General features: G+C 42.5%; 1 protein-coding gene and 1 pseudogene across 1 annotated transcript in view; one reads left to right on the top strand and one right to left on the bottom strand.

Moving 5' to 3' along the window:
• The window catches only part of Ipo11 (importin 11), a 148240-nt gene extending 133532 nt beyond the window's left edge, over positions 1-14708 (bottom strand). Inside the window, exons 1-3 of the mRNA XM_051172607.1 lie at positions 14523-14708; positions 5454-5597; positions 1845-1945 (exon numbers count right to left, since the gene is read on the bottom strand). Of these exons, the coding sequence (XP_051028564.1) occupies positions 1845-1945; positions 5454-5591 (239 nt within the window). The 5' untranslated portion in view covers positions 5592-5597; positions 14523-14708. The remainder of the gene's footprint in view (positions 1-1844; positions 1946-5453; positions 5598-14522) is intronic.
• LOC127212491 (60S ribosomal protein L34-like) lies at positions 9034-9387 on the top strand (annotated as a pseudogene).
• Positions 14709-18091: the final 3383 nt, after the last annotated feature.

Below are 18091 nucleotides of genomic sequence, written 5' to 3'. Positions count from 1 at the left end.
ACTGTATATATAAATAAATAAATAAAGTGGATGAATGAAAGAAAAGGGAAAAGTGTATTTGGTGTATTAAACAGGTGCCAGTATAAGGCGACAGGGAGACGAATGTGGGATACTATGTCTACTTCACGTATGCACTGTGCACTATAGTCAATTCTTATGAGAAATCTTAAAAAAAAAAAAGTTGCAGTTAAAATGTTATTGTTAGATTAATTCAGGCTATACTTCAAATAGAAACTGATAGCATCCAATTATGACCCAGTTAAATTGAATGATATATGAAAATAATATATAAGCTTGTTAGCGGATTCTCATCCTGTAAAAATAATAGTCAGAATAAGAATTATATAAAACTAACAATAAAATCCAAACTTTTAAGTGCTTCAAATCTACAGATAAAATCAATTACTAATCTGCCATCCGTGCTTTCTTTGTAAGTGTATTCATCTTCACACCCACTTTTGTCTCAATATACTAAAGGACAAACTGACTATTTAATTCCTTCCTTCACTATTTAAATTTAGACTACTGTGAGGCAAAATTTAGCCAGGCACGGTGACACACGCCTGTAATCCAAGAATTCAAGAGGCACAAGCAAGAGATTAGCTTTAAGTTCCAGCTAGTCTGGTCTATGCAGTAAGTTCTAGGGTAGCCACAGCTACAGCAAAACTCTTCTCCAAATACAAACAAAAAAGCACACAATTTCTCATCACTAATTGTTTCATTTCACACCCAAATCACCAATTATTCCTGAAATTGAAAGGATTAGCTTCACACTACAGCACAGCCTAACATATCCCTTTCTTTCCAATATCATGCAAAGGTAGGCTCTACAGGAACTTTGAAATACTCAGAATAAAACTACTTAAATTGCTTAAAGAAAAGAAAACCTACAGAGCTCTAGTGCCACCTACTGGAGAGCATAGCTCATGTCATTTATTCAGCAAAATTCATTTTCTAACAACTTCCAGAAATACCTGCACTGCCTGTTCATAAACTACATAATGTGTTAATTAATTCTTAAGGCAAATCCGCTCACGTTGCCTCTACATTACAGGTAGAGCCACATCTAACGAAACTGCTAACATAGCTATCCATCCACTCTTCAAGGAGGAAATGCAAGACACAGAAACGAAGATTCATTGCATGCAGACACAGTATGAGATTTCCTTTTCTTTGTTTTTTTGTTTTTGTTTTTGTTTTGAGGGGGCTTGTTTTGTGTTGTTTTTTGAGACAGTGTCTCTCTGTGTAGCCTTGACTGTCCTGGACTCACTCTGTAGACCAGGCTGGCCTTGAACTCACAGGGATCCGCCGGCCTCTGCCTCCCAAGTGCTGGGACTAAAGGTGTGCGCCACCACACCCAGCCCAAGATTTCCTTTTCAAAATCAAAACATTTTACATCATTAAGAGGACTCAGCCACTCAGCTTGATCCTCAGAATCTGAAAGCTCAGACAGGCAGGCAGAAACACACACACACACACACACACACACACGCACACACACACACACACACACACACACACACACACACACACACACACACACACACACACGCACACAGGCACGCATATGTCACAAGGGGATACAAACCCACACAGCGAGATAATCACATAATCGCTGAACTACACAAACACATTTCTTCAGTACTTAACACACTTTTTTGGACTTTTTTTCTTTCATGTATCAAATGCTTTGCAAATTTCCACAAAGATCAGGGTCACTTTTCCGTTATCTGAAATGTAGTACTTGTGCAAATAAACACTTGGCGCATTCTTTTGCTTACACAAGTACCATCTCACTCTTCTTGAATTTGGAATGGATTACAACTGGGACTGCGGACACTTACTGAGGTGCTACACGTCTCCAGTAACGATCAATCCCATGTTTAAAATACAGCACAGCAAGCCATCTTACATTTATATCAAGGGTGTGGTTCGTAAAAATATTCTGTGAATAAAAGAAATAGTATTAGGATGAGCATGTAATCATTTAAAAATACAATTAACATACCAAAATATAGAATGGATTCGTCTGTTTTGTTTTTGTTTGTTTTTTTTTTTTTAATGTGAGTCTGTACTCATGTTCTTCGTGTGGATAGCTTCATATAGAAGCCAGATGTCATCTCAGAAATGCCACCCACCTGCTTTTGAGACAGGCTTCTCACTGGTCTAGAGCTCACCAATTAGGCCAGACTGGCATGGCTTGGACCTACCTCCAGCTCCACCACATCTGGCCTTTTTTTTTTTTTTTTTGGTTTTTCGAGATAAGGTTTCTCTGTGTAGCCTTGGCTATCCTAGACTCACTTTGTAGACCAGGCTGGCCTCAAACTCACATCAATCTGCCTGCCTCTGCCTCCCAAGTGCTGGGATTAAAGGTGTGAGCCACCACACCCGGCACATCTGGCATTTTTATATTGAGTTCTGAGGACCAAGCCTGGGTTCTCGTATTTATGAGGCAAACACTTCACCAACTTTACCAAGCAGTCCTATGTGTTTGATTTTTGAGAAAATATCTCACATAGCTCAGAGTGGCTCAAACTTGCTATATAGGCAATAATGACCTTGGATGCTGGGATCACAGGTGTGCACCACCGTGAGACGCTGAGCATCAAACCCAGGGTCTCACGCATGCAAGGCCAGCACTCTAGCAACTGACCTACAACCTCAGCCCCAGATTTTTTTAAATTCAGTTTGTTTAACTTTTATCACTATATATCATATTGATGTTTTCTTAACATATATATTTCTACAATGTACACTAAGAAAGCAGGCCTACTTAGCCATACATTACCCATAGCCCCAACATTTGGAGTGTTGACCCAGGTGGATCTCAAGTTCCAGATCAGCCTGGCCAGCCTCCTCAAAAAAGATAGCATGCCTAATCAACAGCATTTTACTAAGTTTAAACAACAGATAAATATGTAAAGATTCATTATACTATTCTCTCAAATGTGTTAGAAACTTTCCTTGATAAAAAACTGGAAGTAACAAGTAAACATACAAAGAGACAGAGATAGACAGAGACAGAGAGACAAACGGGGGGGGGGGGGTGACTTAAAATAAATGCCTTACAATTTTAAAAAGAAAGAAGTACCCAGTCATGGTGGCACACACATGTAATCCCAGCATTTAAGAGGCAGAAGCAAGATAGCGGCAGCAAATTTAAAGCCAGTACATTACAGTCTAGCCAAGGACATACAATAAGATCTTGTCCAAAAAATAGACACAGATAAATAGATAGACAGACAGACAGACGATAGGTAGGTAGGTAGATGGATGGATAGATGACAGGTAGGTAGGCAGATAGATGATAGATAGATAGATAGACAGACAGACAGACAGACAGACAGAGACAGACAGACAGACATGCCTTCACAGCACAGATTCAAAGTCCTTGAGTTGTTAATACATGTCTGAAACTGTGGTGGTTAGTCTTGATGGGGTGCAGACTCACCTAGGACACAAGCCTCTACTCATGCCTGTGATGTACAATTTGATTTGGCTAACTGAATTGAGAAGACCCAGTAGGGGCACCATTGCTGGGCAAATGTCCAGTACTGCAGAGCCAGGAGAAAAGGTAGCTCAGCACACCAGTCACTGCGTTCTGCTTCCTGACCTAGATTCAGTGTCACCAGCTGCCGCAGATCCCTGCTACAATGCCTTCCCAGCCATAATGAGTTGTGTTCTTAAACCGTGGATGTACCTTTCCTTCCATAAACTGCTTTTGGTAGAACATGTTTATGGGGCTAGAGAAATGGCTCAAGAGTTAAGAACACTGTTTTTCTTCTAGAGCACCTGGATTTAATCCCCAAAATCCAAATGGAGCATGACAGCTGTCTGTAACCCCAGGTCCAGGGGCCTGACTTTTGGCCTCCGCGTGGTACATATACACATATGCAGGCACACAGTCATAAAATTAAAAAAAAAAAAAAAAACACTAATCATGCTCACAAATGAGTCTGACAGTTGTTTGTTTGTTTGACAGGGTCTCACTATGTAGCCCAGCCTGGAAGGCACTATGTAGACCAGGATGCTTTTAGACTCACAGAGATCTACCTGCTTCTACCTCAAGTGCTAGGACTAAAAGCATGCACCACCATGCCTATTTTAAGTGATATAAAGTGAGATGTTATATAAACAATTTGTTAATTCAGTCAATAATCCACACTGTTACTGTTTTGTACAATGGTGGCAAACTATGAAAACTATACAAGTTAAACCATGTAACACCATCTTAGTAACCAATGTTATTGCAATACAGCAAGACGCTGATTCAATCCCTTCCCTGAAAGACTCTACACACAAATACACACATCATAATAAATAAAAATACTTCATGAAAATGTACCAATATAGCAATTAATATATAAATAAGTCAAAGTAAAATGCAAAAATAGAAACAGGAAAAACAAACTTAAGCAGTTATTAATAATTTATATATTTACTCATGAAGTAGAGGCAGTCTTTTTTTTAAAGTAGTCTACTTTTTTTTTAAAAGACTTATTTATGTATTACTTATATAATATTCTTCCTGCATGTACACCTGCGTGACAGAAGAAGGCACCAGATCTCACTACAAATGGTTGTGAGCCACCATGTGGTTGCTCAGAATTGAACTCAGGACCTTTGGAAGCGCAGACAGACAATGCTCTTAACCTCTGAGCCATTTCTCCAGCCCACCGCACTCTCTTATATAGAATGAATACTTAAGATAATAAAAGGAAGAAAGTCATTAACCAACCATAAAAACTAGAGTGAAAGAAAGTGTGTTCCTGTACTAAGTTTTAATTAAACCAGGCAATGGTGGAGCACACCTTTAATCCACATTTGGGAGTTCGAGGCCAGCTTGGTCTACAGGAGCAAGTTCCAGGACAGCCAAGCTACACAGAGAAATTCTGTCTCAAAAACAAAACAGAACAAAAGAAAACAAACGTTTTAATTAAATTGCAGTAAGAAGAAAAGATCTAACAAATAAACACTTGTAAAACACCCTCGTTTGCCCTACATCACTATGATGATGTGACAACAGCAGCCAAATATTTGGATCAGTTTCACCAAACTAATGATGTCTCGCTTCATTAAAAATAAACTATTTTGCCAGGCGGTGGTGGCACCCATCTTTAATACCAGGACTCAGGAGGCAGAGGCAGGCGGATCGCTGTGAGTTCGAAACCAGCCTGGTCTGCAAAATGAGTCCAGGATAGTCAAGGCTATAAAGAGAAACCCTGTCTCAAAAAACTAATAATAATAATAATAATAATAATAATAATAATAACAACAACAACAATTATTTCACCGGGTATGGTGGCGCACACTTTTAATCCCAGCACTCAGGAGGCAGAGGCAGAGTTCGAGACCAGCCCGGTCTACAAAGTGAGTCCAGGACAGCCAAGGCTACACAGAGAAACACTGTCTAGAAAAAAAAAACCAAAAAACCTATTTCAAGACCTACTTACCAGCAAGACTGAGTAGAAGCCTGGCTGTGTCTCCCACTGTTTCAGCTGCTCCTCGGCTGGCTTTAAAACAGCAGTGTCCTGACTGGTGGCCTGTGTTAAGACCTGAAGGACTACAGAGCTGGCACTGTTGAGATCCATGGAAGCCTGCAATGACAAGGTAGCACAGCTGAATACGCACCACACATAACACAAAAATGGACAGTAACATAAGTAGAAGAAAAGCCTGCAGGGTTTTAAACACTTTCACCTTTTCACCCAGGTTCTGACTTCTACCTTTTCTATGTTCCAGATACACTAGGACTTAGACTTCCCATAATTCCAATTACTTTTACCTAAATTCCCCGACAAGCCACCATGCTATCCCATCTACTCCCAAGCGCTGCTAATGGACAGCACCAGTAAGTCACGGCTCAGGCACCCATCCCCTCCTGTGACATCTCCAACTGTACTGACTGTAAGCACCGCTTCCTGCCTTCTACACACTGCTGTTACTCCATTTGTTTACTTGCTTGACTGTAGCTTATCTCACATCCCATGAATGACTTTCAGTTAAGAACTGTGTGTCCTTCACTCACATATGCCATCATGTCTCATCACAGTTAAAGTGTGTAAGCATGCTCACTGCCTACACTGGACTGGGCCTGCCTACAGCAATCAATGTTGAACTAAGCAAGAGAACTCCCCACAGACACGGCAATAAGGCTGTATGGAGGCAACTCTTCAACGGAGTGTCCATCTTCTCAGGTGACCCCAGTTCGTGTCACACTGACAACTCAAGCGAAGCATAACAACCCTCAACCCAGATTTTCTAACTGCCGACAGCCTTAATTTTTCTGTGTAACGCTATTAAAACCTGACATGTTAGTAAGTACAGACCGCAACGGTAAAGTCAATGGATTGAATGTGATGGCCACGGAACATGGACTTAATTTGGTTAAATGTCTATCCTAGAAACTAGAATAGTGCCTGGCATAGAGTAATGACAAACAGATACTGAGCTGATTTGTCTGTTACTGAAGTGTGGGTCTAAAGACACAGAGTTCTTGTGCAATTGTAACCCACAAAGATCCTGGGCAGCTGCCACCTCAGTCTCTTCTCTGTATTACCATGTTTGGTTTAAATAAGTAGATTAAAAAAAAAAAAAAAAAAAAAGGCTGTGAAATGAATACAATCTTTGGCCAAATACGGTCACACTTGAAATGCCAGCACTCAGAAAACACAGATAATCACTTCCAGTTCAAGACCATCAAGGTCTCTGTAACAAACTCCAGACTACGGGAGACTACATAGTAAAACACTGTATCAAAACACAAACCACAACAAAAAACAATCACTTTTATGAACTCCCAATCCCTAGTACAGTTGTGTAAAGCCACAGAAAGCAGCCAAGCCTCTCCCTTTTCCAACCCCCTCAGTCTACCCTTCACAGAGCACAGTACTCCTGAGAATTCCACCTACTTTCAGTCTGTTACAATGACACGGCCTCTACTGGCCATGCACCACTCAGAATAAACAGAGCACAGGAATCTATGCATTCAATTTTACACGGGAAAACAGACAAGCTGCAATACACTGTAAAGACTGTGGTGAGCTGTTATGGAGGAAGACCTAGCAACGTACTCTAGCAAGCTTAGCAGAGGCTTCCTCACAGGGGAAGGAAACAGCAAAGTCTTGAAAGTTGATATGTCAGACAGTTATATCCCAGGCATAACAAGATCTGGTTTTATTGTAATTCAATTACTTTGAAGAATTATAGTTTAGCATGGCAGGACATTAGGCATGAACAGGATTTATAGAAAATTAAACCTGTTTGCACCTTGATCTGTGAACTCCACTATTCAAAAGTGTTTCTAGTGTAACCTACCTAGCCTGTGGGTAACACATGAAGAATGCCTTTAAAGATTGAGAAGGGAAGGTCACAAGTTAATAGCCTCTGCAGGACACAAGAAAGCACCGCTGGGAACATACAGAATTACTAGGTTCTATATCTAGTATTTAAGAAACGTCCGTTGATGGGAGAGACCTGTCTGCAAGATATACTAGTGAACAGTCAAAGATCATGGGAGTAAGCAACCCCTTTTTGGTGGATGTAAGGCCACTCCATGAGATGGAACCCAAACCTGACACAGCTAAGGGGGCCAAGAACCACGAACCTGAGACTAGATAGGTCGTTCTGCCTAGGAGAAAACCTATTACTATTATTCTATTAAAGGAACATAACAATAAAATGATTGCTAATAACATACTGCTATACCCGTAGACCAGTGTCTCACTCAAGCCCCTTAAGAGAAGTTTTTTCTTGCAGGAGATAAGATTAATTCACAGAGATCTACAATGTGCAGAAAGTGAGGCTATGGTGCACTCAGTCCTAAATTGGACATTTTCATCAAACCTCTCCCCGGCAGAAAGACTGTAAGAGTCAGAGGTAATAGATGACTCTAAAGAAATAGTGTCTCCCAGACAACAGAACTTATGCATATATGAACTCACAGAGACAACAGTATACATAAGAAATGCACAGCTTTAAGCCAAACCAGACCCCAGCACTGAGAGGGGAAATTTTACATGAGTCCCATCTCTAACCAAGAAGCTATCTGCAACTGACACATTCTAGCAAAGGGAAAATTACCTTTCTCTAATGGAGTGCCACTGAGTTTATCAACCAAACTCCAGGGCAGGCCCAACACAAAACAAACTCAATAATATTGGCAGTATTGGCGTTTTTCTTTTCTTTTCTTCTTTTTTGTTTTGTTTGGTTTGGTTTTTGTTTTTGTTTTTCCGTTGGTTGGTTGGTTGGTTGGTTTTTTGTTTGTTTGGGGGGTCGTCTGGTTTTTTTCCTTTGAATTTTGGGTTTTTTTTTGGTTTGGTTTTTCAAGGCAGAGTTTCTCTGTGTAGCCTTCACTGTCCTGGAACTCACTGGAGACCAGGCTGGCCTTGAACTTATAAAGATCTGCCTGCCTCTGCTTCCCAAGTGCTGGGATTATTAAAAGTGTGTGCCACCACAGCCCCACTGGTGTTTCTGTTCTTTTAAAAGAGAGAGAAAAGACATGAAGTAGGGTAGTTGGGGAGGTGGGGAGAATATGGGAAGAAATGGGGGAGGGGAAAACATTAAAATATATTGCATTAAATATTCAATTAAAAAAATAAAAGAAACAAATGTTTGTTGTTGGGCTAGAGAGACGCTCACTCAGCTGTTAAGAGGACCTGTTCTGCAGAGGACCTGAGGATTCCCAGCATCCTCACAGTGGCTCAGAACTATCTGTAACTCCACTTCCAGGAGCTCTAGCACACTCTTTGGACTTTGCCATGACTCACACACATATATATAGGCAACACATCCATACAAATAAAAATAATTTTCTTTTTTTTTTAAAGTCACCTTTGAATCCCTAGCTGTCATTCACACGGGCTTTAGGGCAGTTTTGATACAATAAACCCTGACAGTGACAACCAAGTAGGACCAGGAAAGCAGCAAGGTGAACCAGAGTCAGTGTTATGAATAGATACGTATGATCTTATAAAGTAACCATATCTTTTCTTTTTTTTTCCTCTTCAGGGACGGTGTTTAGAGGCACTCAAAATGACCCAGTGTTTGACATACGATCGTAGGCTCTCCTACAATACAGCCTCTAACAAAACTAGGCTGTCTCGAACCCCCAGCAACAGAATTGTTTACCTGTACACCAAGAAGGCTGGGAAAGCACCTAAATCCGCATGTGCTGTGTGCCCAAGCAGACTGTGAGGGGTCCGTGCTGTGAGGCCTAAAGTCCTGATGAGACTGTCCAAGACAAAGAAGCACATCAGCAGGGCCTACGGTGGCTCCATGTGTGCCAGGTGTGTCCGAGACAGGATCAAGCAGGCTCTCCTTATTGAGGAGGAGAAAATCGTTGTGCAAGTGTTGAAGGCACAAGCACAGAGTCAGAAAGCAAAATAAATATGTAGCTTTTTTAATTAATTAAAAATAAATAAATAAATAAAGTAACCATATCTGGGCCTGTTTCTTTGACCAAGTGAGTCAAAATGAATAATAAGCAGAACAATTCATATTAAAATAAATGATGATGGGCTTTTATGCGCGCACACACACACACACACACACACACACACTCCAATTTTTCACTGACCAAAGTGTACATTTCAAACTTTAATGAGCATTCCTATAATCTGGATATCTTATAAAAATGAGGATCCTGCATAAACTATTAAACAAAATCCCCACGGCTAGGAATGGAATACATCCCTATGAGCCAATGAATGATCAGGGAGGCCCGAGGCTCCCAAAACAATAAAGGCAGACTTCCCAGAACTAGTATGTAAGGCCACATTGCTAACAAAATGCCATATGCCATAGAGAAATCGAGGTAGAACTGGACTGGAAGCTCCCTCGCTGCTGCCTAGGCCTCGATAGTGCTAGAAAGAGCTACAGTGGCTGCGGGGGAAGAATTGCCATCAACAGTCTCCCTCAGCTCTGAGCCCTGTGTTCAACAACACGAACAGGAGAGGCAGGATAAGCCCATCAGTACAATAATGATAAGACTGTTATGGGAATAACCAACTCTGACTGACTGAATTTGATGCCCACTCCACAGTCAAACGCCCATGGCTGGAGGGGTCATAGGCCCTATAAGGAAAGCTACTGCTGTTCTTCCCAAAACGGACACAATGTACTCCTCAAAACTGCCTTCTAAATAACTTTTTATGACTATGTATTTGTGCTGTTATCTGCTCTGGTCAGAGAAGCTTTTTGCAGTGGTCAGTAGTGTTGACAAATGTTCCTGTGGACTGTGTACAGTTTACCCTTGTTCATTCAAATGCTGATTTTTTTTTTTAGTTTTTTTTTTTTTATTAATTTATTCTTGTTACATCTCAATGGTTATCCCATCCCTTGTATCCTCCCATTCTTCCCTCCCTCCCATTTTCCCCTTATTCCCCTCCCCTCCCACAGATTTGGGCCCAGGGGTCCCGCTCAAACTAAGGCACCAGCCAAGGACAATACAGGAGGTAAACTTTAAACCCCTACCCAGATCTAGCCAATGGGCAGAACATTCTCCACAGTTGAGTGGAGAGTGGGATATGACTGTCTCACGTACTCTGGTGTCTCATATTTGACCATGTCCCCTGGAGAGGGAGACCTGGTGGCACTCAGAGGAAGGACAGCAGGTTGCCAAGAAGAGACTTGATACCCTATGAGCATATACAGGGGGAGGTAATCCCCCTCAGGAACAAATGCTGATTTCTCTACCCCATTATCTGGTTTCAGTCTGGACACTGCATTGTGATGTTTATTCTAAGTATCTCCTGTTTCAAGTTTGTGTAAACCATTTGTTCTTTGTGTTACCCATAAAAACAAACTAGCCGGTCCTTTGCCTCCCGAGTGCTGAGAGACCCTGACCCATCAACAATTGGGACTTCTGGTGTGTCAGTAATAAATTTTACCCATACCTCTCAAACAAACAAACTAGCCAATGCTGAGCAATAACAGAGAATAGGGTGGGACATCCTGATCCAGTCAGAGAAGGAGAAAGAAAGGATGGAGCCATGAGGAGAAAAGCAAGAAGCATCAGGAGAAATGAGCCGGACCTAGGATATAAGTAAAAAGCAAGTATAAAGTAGGAAATCAGAATGGGAGGAAACTACACTAGCATGGAGGTTTAAGATAGAATAATGATTGGGCAGCATTGTGCTATAGATCAATAAAATAGATTGTGGCCTCTCTCTGTGGTTATTTAGGTATAAAGCTGGTTAAGGAGTAACTGATGATTTCACTAAAATAATAATTCAATATTAAATGTTAATAATCTCTTGACACAGTAGTGACAACAGGGACTCATAATTGGCCAAAGTACTGAAACTGAATTATTGTTGAGTGTCCAGTCATAAATGTGACATCTATGACACCAATTCCAAGGCTAGGAGAACATCATAGACGAAGGAGCAAAAAGAATGTAAGAGACAGAAAAAGCACGGATGAGGGTGGGCCAGATGCCAACAGCTGCACTCTTCAACTCGCAGCACCTGTGACTACCTGCACAAACCTACTACATTTGAGGGACAGCAATGACTCAGTACGTATCATTTCTCTACAAGCATGAGAAGCTGAGCATGGGTGCACATGCCTATAAGCGTGCACATGCGGAAGAAGGCCAAAGCGCCTGCTTGGCCATTCAACCAGCCTAGCTTAAGTGGAAGTCAAGACACCCCATTCAAGGAAACAACATGCATTCTGCTCCAGCCTCTTTCAGAACCAACAAGATGTTCAAAACACACACACACACACACACACACACACACACACACACACCACAGATCACAGGAGTGAGCCTATCAACATCCTGCCATGGAAAGGGGAGGGACTCACGCGCTCCCTCCTTGATGATTTATAAGCAACTAATGGTTGATGGGGGGAGCAAGGGAATGGCGCAGCCACTGTTAAGGGATCCATGCAAATGTAAACAAATCTTCACCAACACCAATGTTCCAGTAAACAACCCTAATGAATCTCATAGGAAGGAGACAGGGAGACACAGACATAGAACAGAAGGGGCTAGCTGCAACAGGAAGGAGCGCAGGAGGGTAACGGGGTGAATATAATCAAAATATATACACGGAAATGCTATACCGAAGCCAGGCGTGGTGGCACACGCCTTTAATGCCAGCACTTGGGAGGCAGAGGCAGGTGGATCGTTGTGAGTTCCTGGTCTACAAAGAGAGTCTAGGACAGCCAAGGCCACACAGAGAAACCTTGTCTCGGAAAAAAGAAAGAAAGAAATAAAGAGCCATAACAAAACCTATAATTGTATATAATATGTGTAAATAAAAACGTTTTAAAAATAGCACAATATGTAGATGCTGTGTCCGTAATTCGCAGGTGACAACCACATTGTGAGGAGCAAGGATGCAGAACACGAATCGAGCCTGTGCTCTACAATGCTGGTAAATGGAGGCTTGATGGTAGTCAATCTCATCTTTAGAAAATCAAACAAAAGACACCGCAGAAGCACACCTGCAAGAGACATGATCCACCACGGTGTAAAACACCCTGAAATTCACTGGTGATTCCAATCATGCACAGTCAGAGAAAGGGACACGGCTAGGGGAGAATAACACAGTGGTAAAGGGCTTGCATTGCAGGTGCCTCTAACACCACCAAACTGAAAGACAAAAATGAAGATGCAGAAATAGCTTAGTGATAAAACATGTGCAATGCTCTGGATCCAAACCCAACACTGCAAAAATACAATAAGGATTTTTTAAAATTAAAATTATCTATGTTAATACTAAATTAAGCCCAATGTGGCAGCACACACCCAGCACTGGGGAGAAAAAGGCACACAGATCCCTGTGGGTTTAAGGCTAGCCTAGTCTACACACCTGGAATTCCATACTAACCAAAGCTTTATAGTGAAAGCCTGTATTAAAAATAATAATGATAATAATAATAACAAATTAAAAGGAAGATCAAGCATATACATATCTCAATGCACCACAAAAGTCATGAACCAATCATGGCTGGAGAGATGGCCTGGAAGTTAAGAGCACTTGCTGCTCTCCCAGAGGACCCAAGTTTGGTTCCCAGACGCATGTCAGGTCCTCACAACAGCCTGTAATTCCACTACTACAAGGTCCAACACTCTCTTCTGCCTGTGCCAGCACACAGTACACACACGGCATAAACATACAGACAGTGTCAAGATCACACATGAAGATTCTTTAAAAGACATATTTTAAAAAAAAAACCAACTAATAAAACATTACTTTTCCCTAAATATGGATATTTCTATTCTGGAGAAACATCTTCAGGATATTTTAAATCCAAATACTACAAGCATTATTCTGCCTTATAGTTTGGTTCTGAATGTAAATACATTCATAATGTCACAGAAATCTAGACTTCTGTTTAATTAGCAAATAATTTTTGCACACTGATTTAGAACTTCCAATCATATTACTGCCTCCAAATTTCTCAGAGAATGCTCTTTTGGCTTCAAGAAGTGTAATCAGGGCAAAGGGATACCCTTCTGCCCTATAGCTATAACACACGTCCACAAAACACTGCCATTATTAAATGTTTGCACCAGCCCCTGTGTTATATACCATCAAGGGGAAAAAAAGTCTACAATCCTACCACATCAGGGAGAAATTTTCTAATTTTACTAAAATTTTCCTCCGTGTAATACAATGATGTAGGGAACGCTATCAAGCCATGCATAAGTAGCTCATATAATGAAGTCATTCTGCCTTTAATCAAAGTAGAGAAATATGAAATACTGTCGAAATGGTAAAAATAAACTCCTATCCACAGGGAGGTTTAAAAAATGGTTGCAAACTGCTCTTCTCTGCTTCCTCCAAAATAACAAGCAATCTTAAAGGCGCTACGGCATACAAGAGAGGTATGCTGATTACCACCCTGGCACCGGGAGCCAAATTTCCAGTCTTTGCTCTTTACGCAAATCCCTGTGCTGTAATATTCTCTCATTCACCACGCAACAAGAGAATTAAGGGGAAAGAGCAAGTGCTAGGGACCTCGAAATCATTTTGCTGAATCACAAATATTCCCAACTGTACAGCGGCGAGAGTCGCTGAGATGAGCACTGGCGGCCATAGCTCAGCATGAATCTCCTCTCAGAGGGGGGGGGGGGGGAATGTTTAAGTCCCTTCACTTTTTCCTTACGAGAAGCAAAGGTCTGTGTTGAATGTTTTCACAGCACTGCTTCCACAGCAAGGGCGTGCGTGCACTTAACACCATACACTGGATTTAGTGAGAAAAACGCGTTCGCTTGCACTACGCAAACCCGAGCCTCCAAGGACAAATAGACACCCCCTGGCCGGCGACAGGGGACACAGTGGATACCCTCGGCTTTGCTTAGCCTGTCACTCAGACCCACCACACCGCACCGTGGACCATCAGGCTTCCCGCACCCCAGGAGCCCGTGCTCCCCCGGGGCCACCAAGGGCCGGGGCCGCGCCGTACACCTCAGCTGGACCGGCGTTCCGCCCTCGGCGTGGGGTCTCGCTGCCCAGCCCACTCCTCCCTGCCTTCCACTCGCGCGCCTTGCCCCCAGGCCTCACCGTGTGATTCGGTCCGGAATAGCCCGACCCGCCCCCTTTCCACCTGTCCACACGAAGAGGCGTTAGTTGCTTCCGCGCCCCACGCTGCTAGTCCACACGCCGCCGCCTACAGATGCCGAAAACGGCTTCTAGGAATGCGCCATGTTCCGTGTCGCCACTCCAAACGACACGGACGCGCTAAAATGACGTCACGGGTTCCCAGTACGCCCCGGAGAGGCCTGGGAAGGAGGCGATAGGATGGCGGAGAGAGGGAAGGGAGGAGCTCTTGTTTGAACCGTAGGCGCGCAGCAGCCTGTGTGCGCTTGCGTGGTACCTGGAGCCTCGCGCCGGCGGTGAGGGAGGGGAGGGGGGCGGGGTTCGGAGGCCCTGTAACTATGGAAACCATAAATCGGGGAAATCGATTGTCTCCTTGAGCTGATTGAAATGGTCAAAACCATTTGATCTTCACTAATCTAAATATGAACTCCTTGTTTCATGGGTCTGTCATGGCAGAGGACGGTTAACAAGAGAATCCCATTAATGAACCCTGCCACCATAGGCATTACTCCAAGTTCTGACGACCTTTGCGTTTGTGTTGTTTTGTCCACAGGGGTTTAAGACAGTGGCTCACGACTCCATGCTGGCATCACACTCTTTTTGTAGATGAGGCTAACCATCAAGTCCTTCTTACATATAAAAATTAAAGAGCAATGATAGAATACGAGGTACCAGGCAGATATTATGTTATACAGAGTTTATTAGATGAACATGGAGGGGAGAAGGAAAAGGGGGAAGGGGGAGGAGAGAGAGGGAGGGAGAGGGAGAGGGAGACCGAGAGAGCAGGCCTCTTGGAGGGTGTCTTTTATATGGCCCAAGGCAGGGCGACGCCCCTGTGGCAGGTAAGCAGTGACATCACAGGTAGGCTGACTGAAGCAGAATCCTAACAGTCCTGACTCCCCCACTGCCCAAGTGTTAGAGTTACGTGCATATAGTCTCCCAAGATCGACATGTTTTCAGTTCCTGAACTTAGTGAGTGCTCTACTCCACTGCAGTATCAAGGGTAAAAAGATTTCAAAGGATCAGTGCTGCCTACCCCTGCTAATTAGTTTAAGTTTTCTTGTTTTTAAAGAGAGAACTTGTGAGGAAAATTAGCTGTTCATAAATACTGATAAACATTTGTTGATTGTTTAAGATGTGCACAATACAGTCTCACGATCTTCAGGCTTAATGACCCATTTTAACCCCCAGGACGATCCTGTGAGGTAGATGCATTATAATGTTCATTTTTAAGAAGAAGAAACTGAGAGCTGGGCGTGGTGGCGCACGCCTTTAATCCCAGCACTCGGGAGGCAGAGGCAGGCGGATCGCTGTGAGTTCGAGGCCAGCCTGGTCTACAAAGTGAGTCCAGGATGGCCAAGGCTACACAGAGAAACCCTGTCTCGAAAAACCAAAAAAAAAAAAAGCACAAATTAACATGACTACAGTTCAAGGGCTGGGAAATGCAAGCCTTGAGGCTGGAAGTACAAGATGAATGGATTAGAAATACGGCTGATCCTGGATCTCACATTTATGATGCTACTCTTACAGGAGAGGTAATGTCTAAAAGTTGAGAGAAATATCCAAATGTCAGATGTTTCGGTGGTGGTAAGCAAGGTCATTTGAAAAGGGATTGCAGGCAAGGCATTCCTAGGAACAATTTTTTTCTTGTTTTAAACTTTATTTATAGTGGTGTGCCTGCATGTGTGCCTGCAGGCCAGAAGAGGGCACCAGATTTCATTATAGACGTTTGTGAGCCACCATGTGGTTGCTGGGAATTGAACTCAGGACCTCTGGAAGAGCAGACAGTGCTCTTAACCTCTGAGCCATCTCTTCAGCCTTGAACAGTTTTTTTAAAAAGAGATAATGCAAAAAGAAGACCCCAGCCTTCTGAAGTCTACAGAAGGTACAGCAACGGACAGCTTTGGACTAATGAATCCAGATCAACAAGGGACAGGCCCCATGGCCACTGGGAAATGCCTTAGGAAGTCTCCCTCAGGCTCCCGTATTAAATTTGACTCAGTCCTTCCCTATCAGTGTTAGAGAAACTCATCCACAGTGATTAAAAGACTTCATGTCTGTTGTTAAGAACAATACTGCTCTGGATGTAATCAAGGACAGAAGAGTGTTAGTAGATAAAACAAAAAAATTCAGGAGAGACCAGAAAACAAGTATTTTGGCAAAGCTATCAATGACCAGAGGGCAAAGCTAAAAATACAGTTCAATGACATTGAAACTGAAAGTTCAGTAGACACATGAAGAGATGTAACAATAATTTTACCAAAATCTTGGCATCCAGATTAGCCTCTTTCAGACGTAAATACTGAGCTTTTAGGGATTGAAACTTTATCTCAGGTACAAGATGAGTCGAGTGTATTGGGCCAGAAAGACAAAATAGGAAAAATGAAGCCATATGTGGCTAATATAGACATGAGTTTATGGGACATGATTTGTTCAGGCAATGGGGAAAAAAGATTAACATTGCTTCAATCTCAGAAACAAACTATTAAATAAAGAATGCTTCTGAGAAAAACATTAAAGGGTTTTGTCAAGAACAGTCACCGACTGTTCAGGTTATACATAACCAGGACAAAATAGCTGTGGGTCTTTTTTTTTTTTTTTAAGATTTAGTTATTTATTATGTATACAGTGCTCTGCCTACATGTACACCTGCAGGCCAGAGGAGGGCACAGATCACATTAGAGATGGTTGTGGGCCACCATGTGGTTGCTGGGAATTGAACTCATGGCCTCTGGAAGAGCAGTCTTAACTGCTGAGCCATTTCTCCAGCCCCAGCTGTTGGTCTTTCAAAGGTACTAACCACCCTACCTTTAAAATGGTTAACTGACAAACCTGTGTGAGTGGAACATCAGAAAAATTACAGACACTAGGACAACTGGTACAGGAGCAGCTAAATGCTCACCATGTTGAAAAATCAACCAGTCCTTGGACTTCTCCTATATTTATCATTAAATAGAAATCTGGAAAATGGAGAATGTTAACAGACTGAAGAGGCATAAATACGGTGATTCAGCCAATGGGCTCTTTACAGCCTGGAATTTCCTTCCCTTTATTGTGTGGGGACAGTCTATTATATTGACTGATTACTGACTGCTTTCTCACTCTCCCTTCACAGCGCCTACTTCTGTTAAACAGCCTCACCTTGTGTCAATATTTTGTACAATAGTCATTGAAGATAATTCATAAAGCCTCCTCAATCTAAAATTTATCATGACATGAATGATATCTTACTGCCTAATTTAGATGCAGATACCTTGAGAAAATGATGAAGTAAAGAGAAGTTTGCCTTGCTGGGGATTTGTTGGGGGATAATCTGATGTATTTTGATGCTAATTACTGCTTGCTGTCTGACCCACCTTTTACTTAATAAAAAGCTATCCCACCTGGGCAGGGCAGGAGGTAGGTGGGGCTTAGAGAAAGAGGAATTCTGGGAAGAAGGACCGCCACCAGGAGAAGGAGACCTGAAGTGAAGAGTGGAAGGCCGCCATGGGTTAGCTGGAGGAGAAGCACATGGCCAGCGGTGTGGATGGAGA

The sequence above is a fragment of the Acomys russatus genome, chromosome 30, assembly GCF_903995435.1.
Source record: "Acomys russatus chromosome 30, mAcoRus1.1, whole genome shotgun sequence".
NCBI lineage: Eukaryota > Metazoa > Chordata > Mammalia > Rodentia > Muridae > Acomys > Acomys russatus.
The sequence above is the reverse complement of the archived record's forward strand: the minus strand, read 5'-3'. Positions and strand labels throughout refer to the sequence as shown.